This window comes from Rasamsonia byssochlamydoides (genome assembly GCF_041956645.1).
Source record: "Rasamsonia byssochlamydoides strain NRRL 3658 unplaced genomic scaffold VTN77scaffold_45, whole genome shotgun sequence".
Classification (NCBI taxonomy): domain Eukaryota; kingdom Fungi; phylum Ascomycota; class Eurotiomycetes; order Eurotiales; family Trichocomaceae; genus Rasamsonia; species Rasamsonia byssochlamydoides.
Genome location: NW_027192428.1, coordinates 16638 through 36784, shown reverse-complemented (window position 1 = coordinate 36784; position 20147 = coordinate 16638). Strand labels below are relative to the sequence as shown.

General features: G+C 51.7%; 6 protein-coding genes across 6 annotated transcripts; 2 read left to right on the top strand and 4 right to left on the bottom strand.

Moving 5' to 3' along the window:
• Positions 1-359: 359 nt before the first annotated feature.
• On the top strand, positions 360-3402 carry VTN77DRAFT_6016 (uncharacterized protein; the record flags this gene model as incomplete). The annotated part of the gene is made up of 7 exons (XM_069422248.1): positions 360-367; positions 448-685; positions 747-801; positions 865-1759; positions 1818-2392; positions 2444-2846; positions 2913-3402. 7 exons carry the CDS (start codon positions 360-362, stop codon positions 3400-3402), a joined length of 2664 nt encoding a protein of 887 aa, XP_069276418.1.
• A 609-nt stretch (positions 3403-4011) lies between these two features.
• Positions 4012-7078, bottom strand: VTN77DRAFT_6015 (uncharacterized protein; the record flags this gene model as incomplete). Its single annotated transcript, XM_069422247.1, has 6 exons — positions 4012-4780; positions 4850-5903; positions 5968-6146; positions 6226-6736; positions 6841-6907; positions 6980-7078. 6 exons carry the CDS (start codon positions 7076-7078, stop codon positions 4012-4014), a joined length of 2679 nt encoding a protein of 892 aa, XP_069276417.1.
• A 1520-nt stretch (positions 7079-8598) lies between these two features.
• On the bottom strand, positions 8599-10629 carry VTN77DRAFT_6014 (uncharacterized protein; the record flags this gene model as incomplete). Its single annotated transcript, XM_069422246.1, has 1 exon — positions 8599-10629. One exon carries the CDS (start codon positions 10627-10629, stop codon positions 8599-8601), a length of 2031 nt encoding a protein of 676 aa, XP_069276416.1.
• A 2577-nt stretch (positions 10630-13206) lies between these two features.
• VTN77DRAFT_6013 (uncharacterized protein) lies at positions 13207-16891 on the bottom strand (the record flags this gene model as incomplete). Its single annotated transcript, XM_069422245.1, has 6 exons — positions 13207-13346; positions 13432-13686; positions 13741-15097; positions 15157-15216; positions 15278-16188; positions 16258-16891. The coding sequence occupies 6 exons, from the start codon at positions 16889-16891 to the stop codon at positions 13207-13209; spliced, it is 3357 nt and encodes a 1118-aa protein (XP_069276415.1).
• Positions 16892-17452: 561 nt separating this feature from the next.
• On the top strand, positions 17453-18313 carry VTN77DRAFT_6012 (uncharacterized protein; the record flags this gene model as incomplete). The annotated part of the gene is made up of 4 exons (XM_069422244.1): positions 17453-17527; positions 17566-17604; positions 17660-18051; positions 18112-18313. The coding sequence occupies 4 exons, from the start codon at positions 17453-17455 to the stop codon at positions 18311-18313; spliced, it is 708 nt and encodes a 235-aa protein (XP_069276414.1).
• Positions 18314-19685: 1372 nt separating this feature from the next.
• VTN77DRAFT_6011 (uncharacterized protein) lies at positions 19686-20141 on the bottom strand (the record flags this gene model as incomplete). Its single annotated transcript, XM_069422243.1, has 1 exon — positions 19686-20141. One exon carries the CDS (start codon positions 20139-20141, stop codon positions 19686-19688), a length of 456 nt encoding a protein of 151 aa, XP_069276413.1.
• Between the last annotated feature and the right edge of the window lie 6 nt (positions 20142-20147).

Here is a 20147-nt window from a genome sequence, read left to right as displayed (position 1 = left end):
CATACTTAACGGCCAGCCTTGTATCAGCTGGTGCTCACGGGGATTCGGGATTGGAATTGGAATTGGCGTTTACATACAGTTATCTATGATGGGTGACAGATTGAATGAACTCGTACATGAAAGACAATGGACCATCTCTCCTCTACGTAGTTTCTCGTCATGTCTTTGTAGCCATATCTATGGTTGTCAATTAAGCGTTAAGATTGGATCCCCGCGTTTCCACGCAGATCGCTGAGTGGCCGACGTCATCCCGTTGCTAGGCGGGAGGGAGCCGCTATCAACAAAAAAAGTCGACCGCGGGGTTCTCCTCTGTCTTTGAATCCATCCCGATATCGAGAGCCCTCTCATTTCCTTCAACGATGGCCTCGTAAGTTGACGTTTCCTGGGAACAACCTATTTTATGTGATATAAGATATTTGGCTAACTAGCAATTCTGCTGTCTCCCAGCAATATCCTCCAGCTGCCTTTTCGGCGCACCCACACCGTTTCCCTCTCCGAAGCCATCACGCAGTACATCTCTTCCAAATATGACCAGCGCCCGGATATGTTTGCAGATGACCTTATGGTCCTCGATCGCCTGCGGACGGAGGCCGTCAATGTGCAGGAACCTCACGTCAGCGGCATCAGCAGGCTGGTGACTTACGCAGCGCAGTTGAAGTGGTTAAGTGGAAAGTTCCCAGTCGATGTAAGTGCGCAGGAGGCCACTTGTATATGATTAGAAACTTTTCTGATTGTTGGATGCATAGGTCGGGGTGGACTTTTCCTGGTATCCTGCTTTTGGTTTTAATACGTCGAGACCAAGTAAGTGCCATGCGACGGTGACAGTCATGGCCGATTGACTTTTGACTAATGACGACTGTGTAGTCACGCAGAATAATCTCCGTTTTGAAATTGCAAACGTCCTGTTCAACCTAGCCGCCCTCTACTCTCAGCTCGCATACTCCCTAAACCGAACGACCTCCGACGGGCTCAAGCAGGCATGCAATTACTTCTGCCAAGGAGCGGGTGTCCTGGCGCATCTACGCAAAGACATTATCCCCGACCTCCGTTCCAGTCCTCCTGAAGATATGGATGAGATGACTCTGCAGAGCTTGGAAGAGCTCCTGCTTGCGCAGGCGCAAGAATGCTTCTGGCAGAAGGCAGTCAAAGATGGCCTCAAGGACGCTTCGATCGCTCGACTGGCCGCCAAGGTCTGCGATTTCTATGCGGATGCTGGCGACTATGCTGTCAAGTCCAACGCCATCAGCACGGACTGGATCCATCACATGACAGCCAAGCATTATCATTTTGCGGCTGCTGCGCAGTATCGACAGTCACTGGACTGCTTGGAGAAACGGAAATATGGCGAAGAGGTGGCACGATTACGGGACAGCCTACATTGTGTGAATGAGGCTCTCAAAGAGTCGAGATGGATCAACCGTGTTGTCCTGGGCGACTTGAACGGGCTTAAGAACCGCGTCGCTGAGGACCTGAAACGAGCTGAGAAGGATAATGATATCATTTACTTGAATCCTGTTCCGCCAAAGTCGGAGCTGAAGCCCCTCGATCGCGCATGCATGGTGACTGCAAAAGCTCCAATCCAGGTGACGGATGCTATATCCATGCTCGGAGAGAATGGACCACTTGGTCAGCCACTCCTTGCCAAGTTGGTACCCTACGCTGTCCACGTCGCGGCCAGTATCTATTCGGACCGTCGTGATCGATTGGTGAACGAGAACATCATTGGAGAGCTAGAGTCGATGACGGACAAACTCAGAGAGTAAGTTACTTTTAAACCCAAGTCTTGTCAGATCTGACACTAAGTGTTCTACCTCCAGTCTTCTGCAGTCTTTGAATTTGCCCGGCTCTCTGCAAGCCTTGGAAAAACCCCTTGGACTGCCGCCCACTCTCGTATCCCATGCGGAGGAAGTACGCCAACAGGATGGGCTAAATCGCTTGCGGCGGTCTTTGGAGGATACCGCCAAAATCAAGGCTAACGACAAGGCTATCTATACGGAGGGTGTGGACCTTTTGTCTGCCGAAAAGGAAGAAGACAATCGGGCGCGTACAAAGTACGGGACGGACCGTTGGACGAGAGAGCCTTCGGAAGTTGCCGGACAGAAGATCTATACGACCGCAAGCGAGATCAATGGCTACTTCACCTCCGCGCAGAGCACGGACGATCTCATCGAGGGAAAATTGCGAAACGCAGAGCCAGTGCTTAGAGTCCTCACGGGGACCCATCAAGATTTGGAGGCGTATGTCCCGAGCAGTCGACGAGCCGCCATCACGCCCGAAGTGGAAAGGGAGTCGAGCCGATTGAGGAGTTGTCTGAATGAAGTCAGCCGGTTAGAGAATCGAAGGAAACGCCGTATCCAGACTTTGAAGGATAAAGCTCGATCGGATGATATTAGTGAGTATACCTTTTGACGTTATTTCTTGCAGTCGCTCACCTATTCTCCAGACCCAGCATTGCTCAAGGAGACAGCCCGCCTCGAACGAGAATTCCCCATGCAGCCAATTGAAGCAAGTCAGTTTGAGAGTCTCTTCGAGGAGCATTTGCATCTGTATGATCCCGACCTGGAGATGCTGGCGCAGGAGCGCAACGAGCAGGAGCAGATTGCAGCGCAAGTGCAGGAAGCGAATCGAGCTTTTAACAGGGCCCGAAAGGGCGATTCCTCGACCAAGGAGCGTGAGAAAGCATTGCAAGAGCTGGAGAACGGGTATTCGAAATACAAAGAGCTCATCTCCAACATCGAAGTCGGGAGGAAGTTCTACAACGATCTGGCCAAGATTGTCGTCAGATTCAGGGACGACTGCAAGGCCTTTGTCCAGCAACGGCGGATGGAGGCGAGCCAGCTAGAGAAGTATGGTCTCCTTTTCTTTTTTTGTCCTCACTTCGTTCGATGAAGCTGACAGGAGAAACAAAACAGTGACATCACCAGTGCAGCAGCGATGGCCTCGCTGAATCTCTCCCAACATCATCGTCGCCCTTCGCACCAGCAGCAGCCGACAAGCCATCATCATCATCATCATCAACCTTCCCCGTACACCCAGGCACCACCACCACCTCCTCAACCCCAACTCCAACCACAACCACAACCCCAACCGCCGCAGCCGCAGCCGCAACCGCAACCGCAACCGCAACCGCAACCGCAAACTCAGCTGCAAGCCCATGCGCCTCGACAGGAACCTCTGACAGCTCCGCAGCCCACCCGAGCCAATCTGGCACCTCCCCCAGTGGCATCGGCAGGGATCTGGTCCCCCGAAATGGGAATCCGATTTGGAGGCCCGCTGCCGACGGCTGGTGCACCGCAGGGCCGGAGTCAAGGTCAGGGTCCAGCTCAAGGCCAGGGCCAAGCCCAAGGCCATGCGCCAGGGGGTGGGACATGGGATCCTACCCGTGGAGTCCGATTCTCGTGATTTGTATGTAAGCAGGAAATATACATACATAGATACGTATCATGCATACTTGGACAGCTGGATATTTTTATACATACATGCATGCATGCATGCATTGAAAATGGGAGTTTCTTTTGGATTGATGAACCGGATGGATGGATGGACGGATGGACGGATGGACAGATGGATGGATATTCGAATGGATAGATAGATGCACGAACAAACGAACGTTATGACGCTCTTCTTTATCATGATAATTCAAGAATTTATGTGTACATACATACATGACAGTCTATGTCTAAATACGGAGATCATAAAAGAGTACCTAGAATAAGAGTTGATTTTGGATACCCTTGTACAAGGACCTGGACCCTATTGTCTATCTGTCTGCCTGTAGTTTATCTACGCCGAGTTTCGTCGTACACCAAACAATCAGACTTTTGAAAAATATATGTACATACATACACACATATATACTATTTTGACCATCATATTTTCATATATACACATATATGTCATATGTCATATGTCACAGGAAAAAAAAGCTAACTAACTCCATTTGCTCCGGGTATCTAGATAACTTCCTCTGACAGAAGTAAGGGGCGAAAGGCCCGATGATGGATTTCTGTATCATCCGTCGTGATTAGTATTGTTATCTCCAACAGGAGGATGTGGTGAGGCGGCGCTTTCGGCTCCATTGACCCCTTCTCCCAAGCCGACAAGAGCATCTCCATTCGCAGCCTGCGCAACCGTATCTGCATCAGGGGCGTCCCCGCTGAGGAAGAAATCGAGCTCGCTTGGACCCCCTTGCGAATTTTGCTCGTTCTCGGCCAACTGCTCCAGCAGGCTGAGGAACGGATCCTTCTCGGACGTGTCGCTGGCACTCGTGGCATGCGAGCCGCTCGACTGAGCACCAGGCGTCAAGGCGGTCACACCACCATTCGACGATGCATTCGTCTGCTGCTGCTGGTGGGCAGCATCGAATGGGAAGGTGGCGTACTGGGGGTTGGCTGGTGGCGTGGGCGCTATATTGAGAGGGGTATCCGAGAAGAATCCAGATGGAGAGAGTCCGAGGGATGGAGAAAAGGCGTTCTGCATCCGGGGACTCTCTTGGATGGATGGGAAGGAGAAGTCCGTGTTGGACGAGGAGAACATGGACGGCGGTTGAGAAGGCTGGGGCGGGAAGCGGAAATTGGGCGGGGACACAGGAGACAGCTCGGTATTTTTCGCCCGGTCTTGTTGTTTTTTGTTGGAGACGTCCGATGAGGGTAATGTGGAGGGGTTGTTGAACGGATATTGCTGCTGGTGAGGCTGGTAAAAGCGCTGTGTTGGTAAAACAGGTGCACTCATTGCTTGACTGAGATAGAGGTTATGCCTATCAAAGGGATGCATGGACATGCTAGTTAAAGCCAAGTTTCAGCACAGGCACACAAACTCTGTATACAGCTTGCAAGGAACTCTTTCTTACCTGTCGTTGCTCCAGTCAGGCATGATATCTACCAACCTGATATGAGACCCATCAACCGTCAAGCCCGGGTAGCGATCGAAGAAATCCTCCAGATGAAAAATAGGAGAGAATCGCATTGTGCTGCTAGCCAGGCTCCTCACAAGCTCTGAATGGCAAGTGTAGATCGTTTGCAACATCTCCCGCTGGTGCTGCACACCAGCCCAGCAATGTCGTAACCAGGACAATTGCTGCATCTCCTTTGCAAGGAATTCAGCGCTGGAAGAAAAGACTTCTCCTTCCTGCCCTTTGTAATGTACGCCGTGGACATGAACGGTTCCCGCTGTACATACGCAGTAGCTGATAAACGCGGGCCACTCGATCAACGGTGAATTTCGTCCCAACTCAACGAGCTCAGCAATCGCGTTGGCATGTAGGAAACATAAATTGGTGGCTTCAATCTGCCAGGACTGATGTTGCCCTGTCCCACGAAGCTCGGCCAGGTCAATGGGCAGGAAGGGACGATAGATCAAGCAGTGAACCAGATGATAGATCAACTTGCTCAGGAGAAGAGTCGTGCTCTCAGGGTGCCCAAACAATGCTTCAATGGAGACGAACATATCCTGGGTCCCGGCCGCCCAGATGTCCAGCTCCTGGCGAATCTTGGAGAGATTGGACAGGGAGTGCCAGGGAAAATGAGAATCGCCCTTTACTCCACCGGCTGCCAGGTATCGGCTGGTGATGCCTAAGATGCGCGTAATGTCAATGAGCAATGCAGTTGCTCCCTGGCCCCGTCTGCGCGGGTCAGATGAGTACTGGATATTTGGACCGGCATTGTTAAATATCTCGCCTTCGACGTATAGTCCATTGGCTTGTGACGACCAGGACGGCAAACGCAGAACAATCGAATGGTCAGAAATCAGGCATGGCCGTTTTGACCCACATGCGGCAAACCGATCCATCATGTAACAGGTCCAGAAGACTCGTCGTCTCGTCTCTCGCTCTGTCGGAGAAAGGTTCGATTTGGGTGATGCCTCCCGGTAGAGGTCTAACGCCAGAATCATGGCCGAACAGTTGGCTATGAGCTCGTCAGCTGTACTTATTCCCCAAGAATTCAGGGGGCGTCATGTCATGTTACATACATAAAGTCATATATGTCTTTTTGCTAAAGCCGTAGGCGAAGAAGACCATAGATAGCAAGAGCAGAGTTTGAAGACCTTCAATCGTTGGATTGTCCACATCTACAGAACGCCGCGCCTGCAGAGCATAGTCCAAGCCCGCGCGCAAGGAGCCTTCCGGGCCTCCTGGAGGGTGGACATATCTAGTCGATTGTTAGAATTAAAAAAAAAAAAGAGAGAGAGAGAGAGAGAGAGACGCGATTGATATGACGAGAGACACACCTAACAGTGATCGCATAAATGGCCATGGCTAGCGGGAGAGGCAATTGCCCCAGTTGATGTTTCTGCCGCGTTACCGCTTCATCAAGGATGTAGAATGGCTTGCCATTAATCCTGGAGAAGAATGCCTCCAGCACGGCAACTGGAAGGGTGAAATGTTGCACGGAAGATGACTGCGGCGGCTGTTGCTGTTGGGGCCCGGTCGAGGGCCCTCCATATCCGTTGTATGGCTCTTGGAAAATAGACGATCCTCGGCGTTGGGACGACGACTCGAGGGGAGGATATCGAGCCTCTGTGGGGGACAAGGGGTACTGATAAGAAGCGATGGGGTTGCTGCGCGTCATGGAACTTTCTGACGGTGGGGGCTCTTCCTCCTGCTTTTTGACGGATGATGAAGCTTCCGTGGGTGTAACGGGGCTTTTCTCTTCCTGCAACCGTTTCTCCAGCCCATCGACGCGCTTTAGTAATGCCTCCAAGACGTCCGTCTTGGGGCCTCGTTTCTTCGGAATCGCATCTTTAGTGTAGAAGGAAATATGAGTCAGCTGCTCCCGTCAAGTAGAGAGACAAAGAGTAAAGGAAGATTGGCTAAGTCGAAGAGGCGTGTAAGAACGAGCTTACCGTAAATGCAAGGACATTGAAAGACCTTACATGCCTCACAGCTGGGACGCATGCGATTGCACTTGATCTGGAGATCGACCCGCGTGTTCGGTCAGCGTCACACACACACGAAACGACCGGTTTCTCACTACAGACCAACCTTTCTTTTCCGACAGGATTTGCAGTTCATCGACTCGCGGGGTTCAGTCATCACCCGCCGCGGCGTGAGACGGTCAATGCTCACCTGCGGACGAGACATGACGGGCGAATGCTGAAAGGCAATCTCATCAACAGGATATGGAATCGCATAGACTATATACACCAACAGAAAGCGAATTGACGCAACCCGGGGGAATACGGGTGCAATTGAGAGAGTAGTTCACGACATCTGGTAGAGCAAGAAAAGCTTTCGGATGGATGGCGTCTGCTGCAGAAAGATTCTAAGCTGAACGAGGATGATGAGCCGGGAGAGTTGGCCGATTTACATCCCACCGGCAGAGGCGCGTTGCCTCCAAAGCTAGTAAAGGGTCTGCTGTTTCTCTGATCTGGGGATATGACGCGGTGAGCATGTAATAGAAATCTGGGGGAGGATAACTCCGGGGGAGACAAGCGGAAAGTAGGACAGGCTAGAGAGAGGTGGCTGCCCGGACGAACGCCCAACCCGGTTGGTAGAAGCTAGAACAAGACTGAACAATCGAATGGAGTACTCGTACCTGACCTTCCAGAGTCAGTAATAGTTAAATTATTAGCAGGGAGCGAACGGGTCACCGGGGCCCGGCCATTTGCCGGAGTCGGGGAAAAAATGCGGGGAATGTCCACCCGCCCTGTCGGCATGGTCTAGTAGAGTAGAAGATGATGAACAGGCAAGGCCAGTGGACGCAAGAGTAATTATTGAAATAAAGTCAGAATTAACTGTAGGGATGCTGGAGGGTGCTGGACAGATGGGCAGGGACCATGTGCACATGCCAGCAACCAGGTAAGGAACAGTTTTATTGATGGGGAAGTTTCTCTCCGGCATGAAGCGGAGGCATTTTGCGGGGTGACTGCGTGATTGTGCATGCAGCCCTGCCGTCTGGCAGCAACAACAATAATAATTAATAATCCTGACGAGTCAGCAATCGGCCCGCGGCTAACAGATCAGACTATAAACTGAATGCAATAATCCTGACTTGACGACTTGCAGGATAGGAGGTATGAGTCCTGTCGATCGACTACGATCGACAAGCACAACTTGTGGCTCAAATTTGTATTCCTTTTTTTTTTCTTTTTTCTTGTCGATGCTATTGCTAATGTTGAATTTCAACCATGCACTGCTAGCCCTAATTCCCCGAAGGTAAAAGGTAATAATTAAAGTTATTATCCGCTTGGCCTAAGAGCGGAGAAGGACTCCGTACTCCGTAGTGAGAATTATTAATAACCTTGGAGGCTTGCATTCGAGGCAACGATCGGCAGGCCTCATGCAGGTCTGTGCAAGGAAGTTTGGAAAGCAAGTGCAGTTTCATTCAATCTAGACTTGCGGGGATAGGAAATACCCCATAATACCGAGAATATGGCGGAGGAAAATATTGACAATGATATAAAGTCGTCTTGTTACACAAAGGCACAGAATGAAAGAAAAAAAAAGTACACGTCAACTACATATATATGCCCTCCCAGTCAACGCCAGGGTGGATCCAACTCGCCAAAACAAACAAAGGACCCGCGATGACAGCTCTATCCCAGATGGTAGCCCTATTCGGTCTTGTACCCTGCGATGTAGAACTTCCTATCGCCACTGAATTAATATAACCCATGGCCTGATGCCATGCGGACAAAATCAAATGGGACATTCTGCCCCACGAGCAGCCGGAGCGTTTCCACCGTCGTCCACGCATTCACATCCTCCACGCCGTACGCCGTCCAGCCGGCGCGGGCGGCGACGCCAAGCGGATCGCCTTTGCGCGGCCCGCTGGTCAGGTCGAGATAGACCTTCCCTCTCGTGGACGGAGGCGACGAGTGGCCGTTGGTTCGATAATGTCGTAACAAAGGCTGGACGAGAAGCGATTTCTCTGGCGGCAATGCAGAGACGATCACAAACGGCTGTTCCACCAGCTTGACGGACTGGATCGAAGTAATAGGCTCGAGACCCGCAGCCAGCGGGCCAGTCGCCCTGAACCCGACCGTATAGATGGGGCCCACGTCCAGACTGCGCAGGGCAAAGATCGCAGCAGAAGCGTCACTCTCCGAACTGGCGAGGATGATCACCGCGCGGCCCCGATAGGCAGAGGGAACATAGTCCCGGGTAAGCGTCGCTCGAATCCCCTTCCAAGTCGCATTTTCGCCCACGAACCGGTGTTGCCCATCCGACCCGTTGACGGTGATCGTGTCGATCAAGCCGATGGCGCGTGCGGCGTCGCTTTTGCTCGGTATATAAGAAGCTGAGCTGGCCAGCGGGGGGTTCACGTAAGCTCCGCCGAAATTGGGCTGCATGATTACGGCCTCGATGGACCCTCGAGGACCCCGGTCGATGCAGGTGAAGGTGTGGGGGAGACCGAGTTCGTTGAAGCACTTCTCCATGAACATGGACTGCGAAGTGGAGCGGAAAGATCCAATCGCATACATGTCACGCTTCGGCAGTTGGCCCATGATGTGAAGGGCCCGATTGATCTCGGCCGCCGTCAGCTGGCCGGGAGCTGCGATGATCGGTAGTAACGGGTGTGTGATGGGAGAGAAAACCGTGTTCAATGCGCGGGAAAGCTGTCCCTTCTGACCCATGTTGACGGCGGATAGGAGCGGATAGGAGTAGTTCGCCTTGATGGTCGAACGGAAATACTCCAACTCGTAGTTTTCTTCAACCGTGTTCACCATCGCGATCATCTTGACGATATCGGCATATCGCGCCCCTTCCCTGAACAACCTCTGCGCCTCCGGCGACGTCCATTTCCACGTCCCGGAGAAGTCGTGAAAAGCAGACATGATGATGCTGTTGCCTCGATTCTCCGCAAGATCTTTCCGGATCTCTTCCGGCAGCCACAGTTCGACATCGATGTACTCCACGCCCCATTTGATCGCACGGCGCAGGTACTTGTGGAACAACTTTGGGTCGTCCATGGGAAATTTTCCATTCTCGTTGGTACATCGCGTCGTGAAGATGATGGGAAGCTCGGTATGCTGCCGCAGCAGCATGACCTGCTGTCCCACGTACTTCAGGCTGGGGACAGGGCTGCGAGTACCATCCGACAAAGGCTCCTCCAGCAGATCGACCCGGATCTCCACTGCGTCCGCACCCACGGACAGGATATCCAGGTTGGACAAGGCCGCACGGACATCGGGGAAGGTGGTCGATATGAAATTCGTCCGCCTCTTCGTGGCCAGGTCGTCATGGGGGCGCCTCTGACCCAGGATGAGCGACAGAAAGCGGGACAGATCGCGGCGAAAGAACGGACTGCGTGAGTACAGAAACTCGTAGTGGCAACTTTCGGAGAGCTTCTCGTCTGGGAATGAGCCATCGTCGACGCAGTGAGTATTGATCAGTAACAATTTGGACAGATCACCGCTTCTTTCCCCCAGAGTGCTCTCCAGATCGCTAGTCAGGATGCCCACAACCACCGCATCGCTCCCTGCTATGACTTTGGACAACGACGACACCGTCGTCCACGCTTTGCCCAGGACTTCGGCCACGACCTGAAGAATGCCCTCTTGGCCTGGACGAAATACGATCACTACCGTTCTCTTGGAGTCTGCGGGAGGATGGTTGAGGTCGCCATTCTCCGCGCCATTCATCACGGTGACGGCAGGCGGAGGCACAACCGTCTCAACTTTGGTCGCCATTGAGACACAGTCTGTATCATCGCCCGGCAGCCCTCCACTGTTGCATGCTTGACGGAAGATCCTCTCAGAACCGGTGACGACGGGGTAGATAGTACACAATATAGTTAGTAAGTACCACAATCGAGATGAGATCACAGAAAAGTTCAGAGAAACACGATCACAAGATGCGCATCAATTTGATATACTCCAGCTCTTGAGAATGGAGGACGCCAATCTGTAGCTTCCTAGCTACCACCGCACGAGACCCAAATCGAGTAGGATGTCTATGGCAAATGACTTGCTTTTGAGGAGTTCGGAGTTATGGCGACATCAGCGACCCTCTCTTCTGAACAACAAGATCTGAGGCTGACTTCGCAAATAGCCTTGTCTGGCGATGCATGGGCGGGAAGATCCAAAGCAAGAATCGGAACCGGGACGACGACGATAGAGATCTGACCAGAGTTGAACAACGGGCAACCGGCCTGACTGAAGTAGTCGGAGGCGCGTCGGCAATTCCCCCGTCTTGGCTGGTCGGGATGAAGGGAGATCAATTATCCTGATTTCTCCCTAAGAATAGCTACCTGGTTACGGAGTATATATCCTGCAGAAACAGGCCTGGACGAGGGGAGCGGATTGGGTGGGACAGTACGTGTTAATAATTAATGCTTGCACCCTAGGAGCCAGCAATGGAAGGCGGGGACGAGCGATAGAGAGCAAAATTGGAACGACCAAACCAATGGAAATAAAATGGGAGCGTCGTATGGGGGACGGCTCTTCGTCTCCAGTTGTATGTCTGCAATGACCGTTTTGTAATAGTGGGGAGTGGTTCTGGGGAGGACTGGAGGAGCTGATCTCCGGTGGGAACTCTGGTTAAGGTAACTGCTGGCTATGGACGGGGCGAAATTCCCCGGCCTCCAGACCTGTAAGTCTCCGGCTGGTCGGCCGTATTTCTTCCGCCAATGACAGTTTCTCTATACTACACAGACACACAGAAGTAACTGTCAATATTGATTGCTTGTCGAAGCAGTGGATAATATTCAGTAATGGATGATTGTATGCATTGGAAGGTTGTGGTAGTGCAATCAGGACATGCACAGTCCTTTGCTACAGGCATCTCCAATAAGGGATCAGCTACTGAATAGAACTAATATAGCCCCAGACAAATTGCTGCCTTGCTGCCAAGTCACTAGAAATTGATGATGACCGTGAAGTTGGCATAAAAAAAATACACTTTTTCAATCCCAGGAGGTCATGGCCCATCGATGTTGTCCGACATTCTGGGATTTACCTTCCTCATCTTCACGCCTCAGCTGTACAACCGGCCTGGGATATGGATGGGGGAATAGTCTCTTGGCGCCTATATTTGAAATCATTTGGCCCTTCAACGCCATTAATCTTGTTAGGAATGGAGGTCAAGGACTGAGAGCGCTGGGGCGAAGAGACGTTCAGAGATACAATCAGCTCGATGCAGGCAGCAAGCACCGCTGGAAATTCTGGGTGAAAAGACAAGGTGTTCAATTCAACACTGTGCAGAGAGGAGAGAAAACTGAAGTAGCTTCTAGCAATAAAGCCTCATATGATAATATTTCTCACAATTTACACAGACTAGAAACGTTCACTTATTGGCAAGAAGAAAATAGGCCAACCTCCCTTTCCCCCTCCCTATAAACCCGGAAGGAATGATAATAATGATAGATGAGAGGAAAAAAAAGCAGGGTATTATTATGCACGACAAGTCACAAAAAGAACATGGCAGGGTATTGATTGACGAGGTCAAGAAGAGGGTGAGTAAAGAGAGATATTTGGCAACAAATCAGATCTCAAAAATCACAGCATCACCAAGAAAATATCGTGAGAGATTTGCTTTCCAATCTGGACGTCGACATAAGGAAAGGTTATGTGGGTCCCTGTAGGAATCGATGATCGTCATCAAGGATTATGTTGTATGTACTGTGCTCCGTTCAGGGAAAGAACTTCAAGATGACAAACAAATGACGAAAATTAGACATGCTGCATCAACCCGCAACCTGCGCTAGACACCGCTCACAGGTCAACCAAAGGGGGCCATCGGCAGCAGTATAAAAAAGCCGAAAGAATGGAAAGCTTTCCATGCACTGTACAATTGCCGACCTTCAGCTGCCGCCCTGGAATTGTATTTTCCGAAACCACCTGTGCAGTTGGGGGCGGGGAATCGCACAGCAGGAGTTTTGATTTTCCTCGAATGACAGGTTTTCCTGCCGGATGATGGAGAATTCTTGTATCAGATAAGAAGCGCCAAAAACGCCGCCCCTGCGTAGATCATTCACTGATTTAGTGAAAGTCAGTAGGGAGTAAACGGCTGCACAGGAGTTGAGATGACCCAGCAATGAGATAGCATCACTGCCCTTGCCTCATCGCCGTGTCAATGATCCAATGTATGAGTGGTACCGGTCCTATACATGATCTCAAAAAAGAAAAAGACCATATCAAATAGCCAACTTGAGTCCGGTTATGCCCCCTAAGTGGGGATGAAAAATCGTAATACAGCAGTGCGATATCCTCTTAAATGTCCTAGATATGAGCCGCCAACAGATTTCGAGATTGGCGTCCAAAAAAGACTCAAGGAGGCGAGATTGCTAGACCATTCATGAGCTTGGAAAGCGGCTTCCTTTTAGTATTGTTGGCAGTCTTTGGGATTTGAGGCACTCCTTGAACCACGCGGGGCTCTTTCATGAAGGCAGGATCAAGTTTGGCAGGTACTGCAACGCAACAAATGTCAGCATACATCTGCACCATCACCTGACGCATGAATGAAAAGGGAAGGAGAGATGCAATCTGGCTCACCTCTTTTAACAACTTCATTGTAATCGTCAGTCAGATTCTGTTGCCTCCGACTGGTGGACGTTAAGGACGATGCGGCCGCAGACCGCCACAGATGCTCAGAAGTATCCGACAAGAAGTCGGTCGTCATCCGGCCGGAGAAGATGGAAGAACGACCACGATTTCGTTTTGATAGGATGATCTCATCGAACAAAATTATTCTCGGATCTTTCGAGCTCGGCTTTGCCCTCTCGCGCTCACTGATGAATTCATTGAATCCTGCGACACCGGGTCAACATCCATTGCTCTCTATGTGTGGACACTGATACATACCCTGAGTCTGTTGAAGTACAGTCATGTACTCTGCGTGCTCATGTGGCAGACTGCGGAGGAAAGCTTCCATATTGAAAGAGTAGAACAATCCCGCTTGCTTCTGTTCCTTGGATGCCGGTTGAAGGAATTTTTTGTACGTATACAGCAAACTAGCGAAGCAACGCACAAAGGCAGCTCGAATCTGTTCGGGGTGGAACGCCGCAGGACACACCAGGCAGATTAGAGGTGCACATCGGCCATGCACCAGAGTCTTGCATCCCGAGCACTTATACATCCCCTCCTCTGCTCTCTCGTCACAGATTGAGCACACGGCTTTGTCATCCCACGCTTGCAGTTGCAAGCAATGCCCCTCGATCCAGCATGTATTGTCAGTATTGTGTACAGGCTGTGCTACGGCCTGGGGAACGATTGTCGAAGCGGCAATGGTGGACTGTGCGTAGATGGATGGCGTATAAGTGGAAGTGCCACCGTACTCTGTATTGAGGGTGGTGACGGAAAGGTTAGAAGCATGGCCCAGGAAAGGTGCACTCGGGCGTCTAGGCACTCCAGTCCTTCGTTCCGTACCGAACGACGAGCTCCTGCGAGACGAAGCATCGAAATGGCCTGATCTCTTCTCGCGAAGAGAGGCCTGCAGAGCCATACCAGAGTCATTGCGAGAAACAGGGGTGGGAGGCAGAGGAGGAGGGAATTGACCCGAGTTCGGGGAATTGGCCCTCGGCGACGGAGGGGAGCCCGTTTTCGACGTTGAGCTCGTGCTAGGTCGATCACCCCCCTTTGACATACCCCTAGAGTGAGCTAGTTCGGTTCGAGCATGCAAAAAGGCGTTGTAAATCGGTGTTTGAGCCGATGCGAGAACGGCCTGATCCTGCCCAAAGGCATTTGAATTCAGGCTAACATAGCGGGCAAGATGAGTCGGCGGTGCCTTCGGATTATAGATGGCCGAATGCTCTGAGGGGAAAGAGTCGAACGGGAATGTTTCGACGGCATAAGCTGGCGGCCCCGGTCGCACGCCATACTTGTTATGATGCGGAGCGGCAAGCTGAAGAAGAGAGAGAAGCTTTCGGCGTTGGTGACGCGGTAGTGGTGTCGGGTTCACGGTGCTTTCGATTTGATCGGAATCAAGGTCCACCAAGACGAAATCATCTGACGGCAGCTCAACCTTTTCGTATCGTCGCTCAATCCCCACAATGTAAGGGCAGGGCGCTTCAAGAGCCTGGATCAGACGTGCGGGCAACACCGGAATCAGAACTCCTGTCCACTGGAATGGGAACAGAAGGTCAACCAGGGCTCTTGTGGCCAGATAGAGCATCGATGTGTGAGATGATAAGAAAATGATTCGAGATTCCACGAGCGCGTACTGTACAAGGTCGATTAGCTCCTATCACATCAATATTATGGCGTGCGAGCATCACTTGCCTCGAAAAGAACGACAATATTGGGTATTGAGAGAGCACGGAATAACGCGTACAGGTCGGTCTGGCGCATGGATTAGCAGGAACGGAACGTCAATCGACTGGAGGATGAAGGATAGACGTACGTTGCGAGAACCAGGAAGTTCATTGGCTGCTTCCTTACGAGCGAATAAACGAAGCTCCCTGACCGCCAGCTCAACTTGCGTCTTCGAAGATATCGGACTGAATGCTTCCGTACAGAGATTCACGACGTATCGTTCTAGTGGCAGCCAGGATCCCACGAAGGGTGAGCTAACAGGTACTCTCTGCACACTTCCGTTGGTCCTCGGTACGGCCACTGCCTTCAGCCATTCTTTCCAGAAACTGGTCATTGATCCGTCCCTGCCGAGGATGCCGTACGCACGGGGAATCCAGAAGCCTGTATCATCTGTAAGCCCTTCGATCTTGGATGCTGCCCCATGTCGCACTGGCCGCAGCAAGTCCGTCATCAGGCCAATTTTCTCTTCCACGGCACTGATTTCGTCCTCCAATTTCTCCCTCTCTGGGGAACCGGACTGAACCGTAGGAAGCTGTGCCAGGAGGCTGGACAGCTTTGCGCGTTCCTCTGCCAATCTTCCACCGAGGCTGGCCGCCAGCTCTCGTTCCTCATCTGTCATGTTGTCCTTCCGCCATTCTTCACAACACTCCTCCAACGCCTCCGCAGCCTTCTGGCCAAGTGGTATCCAGAGTATCAGACAGACTCCATGTAACTTGGTACCATCCCCCGCTGTCATGATGAACCCATGCCATGTCGACCGGGGTTTCGTGTCCGAGGAGACGATGTTGATATCGTTAGGGAAGGCAAACATGGGTACGTAGTCGGGGAAGGTTCCCCGCCTGTTGTCCTCCTCGGGCATTCCTTTCGGCGGGTATCTGTCAAGTAGGACGGGTTCAAATCTCCGTTTCAATGGATGCATCGTAGGCGAGGTCTCCAGCGGTTGAGGTGCTGGAATCACGGAATTGTAGTTGCTGAGACGACGAGAAGTGCGAATGGAAGCTGTTTGGAGAGACAGAGAACGAGTTAGTCACGGCGTCACGACAAACCACGATCTGTTTTACGCCTCACCTGCGCGAGCAACCGAGGGCTGCCTCTTCATGCTGTTCATGTCCCTGAAGGACATGTGACGGCGAACGCTGCCAATGCCCGACTTCAGCGGGTTCGTGGGGGTGGTTTTCTCTTCTGGGATGATTTTCTGTGTCCGAGGTCGCGGTTTCGGCCGTGTCGGCGTGATCGCACCTGCACTGAGACTCAAATCCGATAAAAATGACTCTCTCTCTGAGGCAAATTTAAGCAATGCCTTATCAAAGTCGAAATCCGAGCTGGTATCAGTGGTTCGATTAGGAGATGGCGTCACTTTGATCGTCATGCTGCTTCGATTGCTGCCCGAGCCCTTAGATTCAACGGACCGCATTGACATACGGGCCTCGTTGGACAACTTGGACAAGCGCTGATGGGAGTTTCGCGTGCCATTTTTCACGTCCAGATTTGTGGGCTCTGTTGACAGGCCGTTCTCCTCGTCGGGTTCGGCATCCTCCTCGATCGTATCTGAGATAGAGGGACCGGGGATGCTATCCCTATGCGCTCTGTATTCGTCTCGTAGTTTCCAGTAGGTCTCTTCGATCTCCTTGCCATCGACCCCGGCGATCCAGAAGTAGTCCGCGAGAGGAGCGGACGACTCTGGAGTAGGTGCTAAAGGCATTTTGGCGTTTGGTGGCCAAGGGGCCTTGGTACCAGCATTTGACAATCACGGTGGGTTATGGAGGCCGCATCCAACCCCCTCTCATGGCAATGAGGCAATCGGGTTGTTTAATGTAGCCGCATTGACCGGATCAGCTCCCCTGCTGCAACTTCTCAGCAATTGTTCAGTTTGGAATGTCTCCCTATTGAACTGTGGAAAGACGTGTGGAAGAGTAGCTCCCACGGTTGTGGAGACCACTTGTCGCGGGGTGTTCTCTCAGGGTAAGTCAAGAGTCGAGAAAAAGGAGGAGACTGACCCGAACCAGGAACAATTTTGCCGGTTGTCTTGCTTGCAGATGTGGAGGTAGAGAATTTTCTTTTTCTTTTTTCTTTTTCTTGGAGATTGTTGTTGAAGAGGAAAAAGTACACGATGCGGACGGCTACACGGTACACGGATTAGAAAAGAAACCAAGCCAGCAGTGTCCCTCCGCACACACTAAGAAAGGTAACACACGGACGCTCACCCACCTACACGCTTACACCACAGGCCTCGCTGATGCAGGAACACCAGTGTTGGCAGGCGATGGGTGCTACCGCTGCTGCTACCCGTGAGACTGGGTTCAGGGCGGAATTAGGGTGCGGCAACGCCCAGTCGATGGTACGCAATCAAGTACCACGGGCTGAAGCATCACCTAGCGGTACCCTGGTCGGGGACCGTCACTGTTCAGTGCTGGGGTGTGTTCGTGCCAGGAGTGGCTAGGAGCTGGTGGGTGAAACTTAAGACTGCCAGGATGAAGGTGAGGAGGGAATTGTCGAGTCTAAGCTGAAGTTAGCGACGAGTCCCGACGGGATTCACGCTGGGAGGGAACGCTTTAGGGAGTTAGTCTATCGTCAAGCGGTGGAGAACCCCCTGGGCGGAGTCCTGATGTCGTGCGTTCCGGAGACTCATGGGTCAAACGGCCACGATTCGTCAGATCAGCGACGAGAAGCTCGACAAGAATCCACCGAAGCATTGTCCATGCAGGCTACTACCTACTCCGTACAAGCCCGCCCGGTCGGAGACTCAAGAGGAGACTTCACATTATTCATGTTTGGACGGTCGACAGTTCTCCGCAAGTCGATTCCCGATATGGGCCTGCTCAGCGACATATGGACCTTTCTAGATCTTCTCTATGGGGACAGGTTGCCAGCAAGACGTGCCTGCATGCGGTCAAGACCATAAGACCTCTGCAAGGGTTGCAGGCGGTTGGCCAGCGTTAGAGGGAAACGGGTCGACGCTTTGGGCAACTGTGGAGAGGCGGCGCTAGGCAAGGAAGGAGCAGTGGTCAACCTTGGAAGAGGCGTCCCTATCGCCCTGAAAGTCGGTCAACTGCACCAGTCCTTCCTACAGGAAGGCTGCAGAGGACAGCACATGATGAGCATCACCACGACCATTGTGTGGTGAGTTAGTGGCAATAATGGTTGTCTTGCTGCAGAACTGCAAGTACGGTAGTCTAGTTACCATGCTCGGATAAGCAGGACACCCCCATGATGATCGTCCTCTCTAGACGGCTTTCATGTTGCACAAGATCATCTGAATCCTCGTTCACTAACTACTACTAACTATCGCCAAGTTCCAACAATGGCACAGTACGGAGTACTCCGTATGGAGCACAAATTCAATGTGGGACTCCACAGTAACGCCTGTACGGAGTAGGCTGTACCTACTTAAGCCTAAGCCTATACGGAGTACTTAAGTCGTTGTCTACCTACCAGTAGGTACTATGGCCCCATGGTGTACGGGCCAGACGGCAGTATTTAGCTACTATATCAACAGCTGATAATCCCTGCTGGATTATAGAGAAAACAGTTGACTGTTTTGCACCTTTTCCCAGCGATCTATCTCTGTCTATTTTTGGTGGAAGTGCACTCAGAAAAAAGGGGTATCTCGAACGAGGTAGTATCAATCAGCCAATATTGACGCCTTCACTGCACGTTGGGTTGCTCTACTGCTGAATTGATGCAGTGCCAATACTCTGTAGTCACATCGTCAGCCTCACCAGTCGAGGTCGAGGACATTGCTGACTGCATGGGGACACCAGACGCAGGTACGGTGTGCATACGACCCAACACAGGGCAGATTTGGAAGACCGCCTCATTATTGTACTGCACGGAGTTAACTACCTCCTTCGAGATTGAAGTGGCTGGAAGCCCATAGTCAACATTCCAGAATCCAGACACACATCACACGTTGTCGGCTAGTTACACCAGGGCGCCTGTCAACCGCCTCGAACACGGGAAATCATGGCCCCTACGTGCATGATTCATGATCATGCAACGCCAGCCAGTAACAGGGTTAGTTCTTAGCCAGAATTTGACGGACAACCGCAGACTGTTAGAGCTCGGAAGTAATAGTGTTGTCTAAATGGCGGTAGGGACTCTCTAGGTATAGCCGTCCTGTGCCTAATATAGGTGCCTCGACTCCTCAGACCACCTGAACAAACCATCTTGCCGAGACGCGGATGTTTCAGCGATTTCTATTAATTGAATCTTGAGAAAACTGAGACACCGAATACCCTGCAATATCCTCCGTGCACACACTAAAACAGGACGACACCCAGTCATGAAACCGTTTCTCAGTCTTATCTGACCTAGAGCGTTCAAGACGGGAGGCCAAGGCCCACTACCTAGTAGCAAATGGAGAATCAGTAGCGTCGGGAGTCTCCATCGCGAAGATCACCGCTTGGCCCCCTCCAGTTTCTTCTCAGGGTTATGATTTACAACGATTAGCACTGATCCTGGTCTACTCCAAACATCTGTTGCAGGCTCTTGTATGATTATATGCCGCAGTACACATGGAATCCAGAATACTGATAACAGCCCGTGTCAGTGGTACGGTGCATATTGCGATGCAGTCGTTTATGCAAACGGCGCTTGGAGAACTCTCCAGACTCCGGAGTGCGGTGTACGCTGCATGGTAATAATTCTGGACTCCTGGCCTCAGGCATGACAAAATGAGTCGTGCATGCATTCATCGCACCAACTCGTGTTTCATGCAGGGACCATGGTCCGAATCTAACAGCACACACAAAGATCAGGATCTTTGCTGAGATGGTAGCTAAGAGCCCAGAAGCGAGCACTTCTCCTGGATAATCCTGGAAGCTGCCCAAGAGTAACGAGTCGTTTGCTGGCTTCCTTTGAAGTGCGCCAGGACAAGTTTGCAATACTTCTACAGACAGGGCACGTGTCATCAGAATACACTCTCCACAAAATAGGAGGACTGCGGCATTCATTCGTCG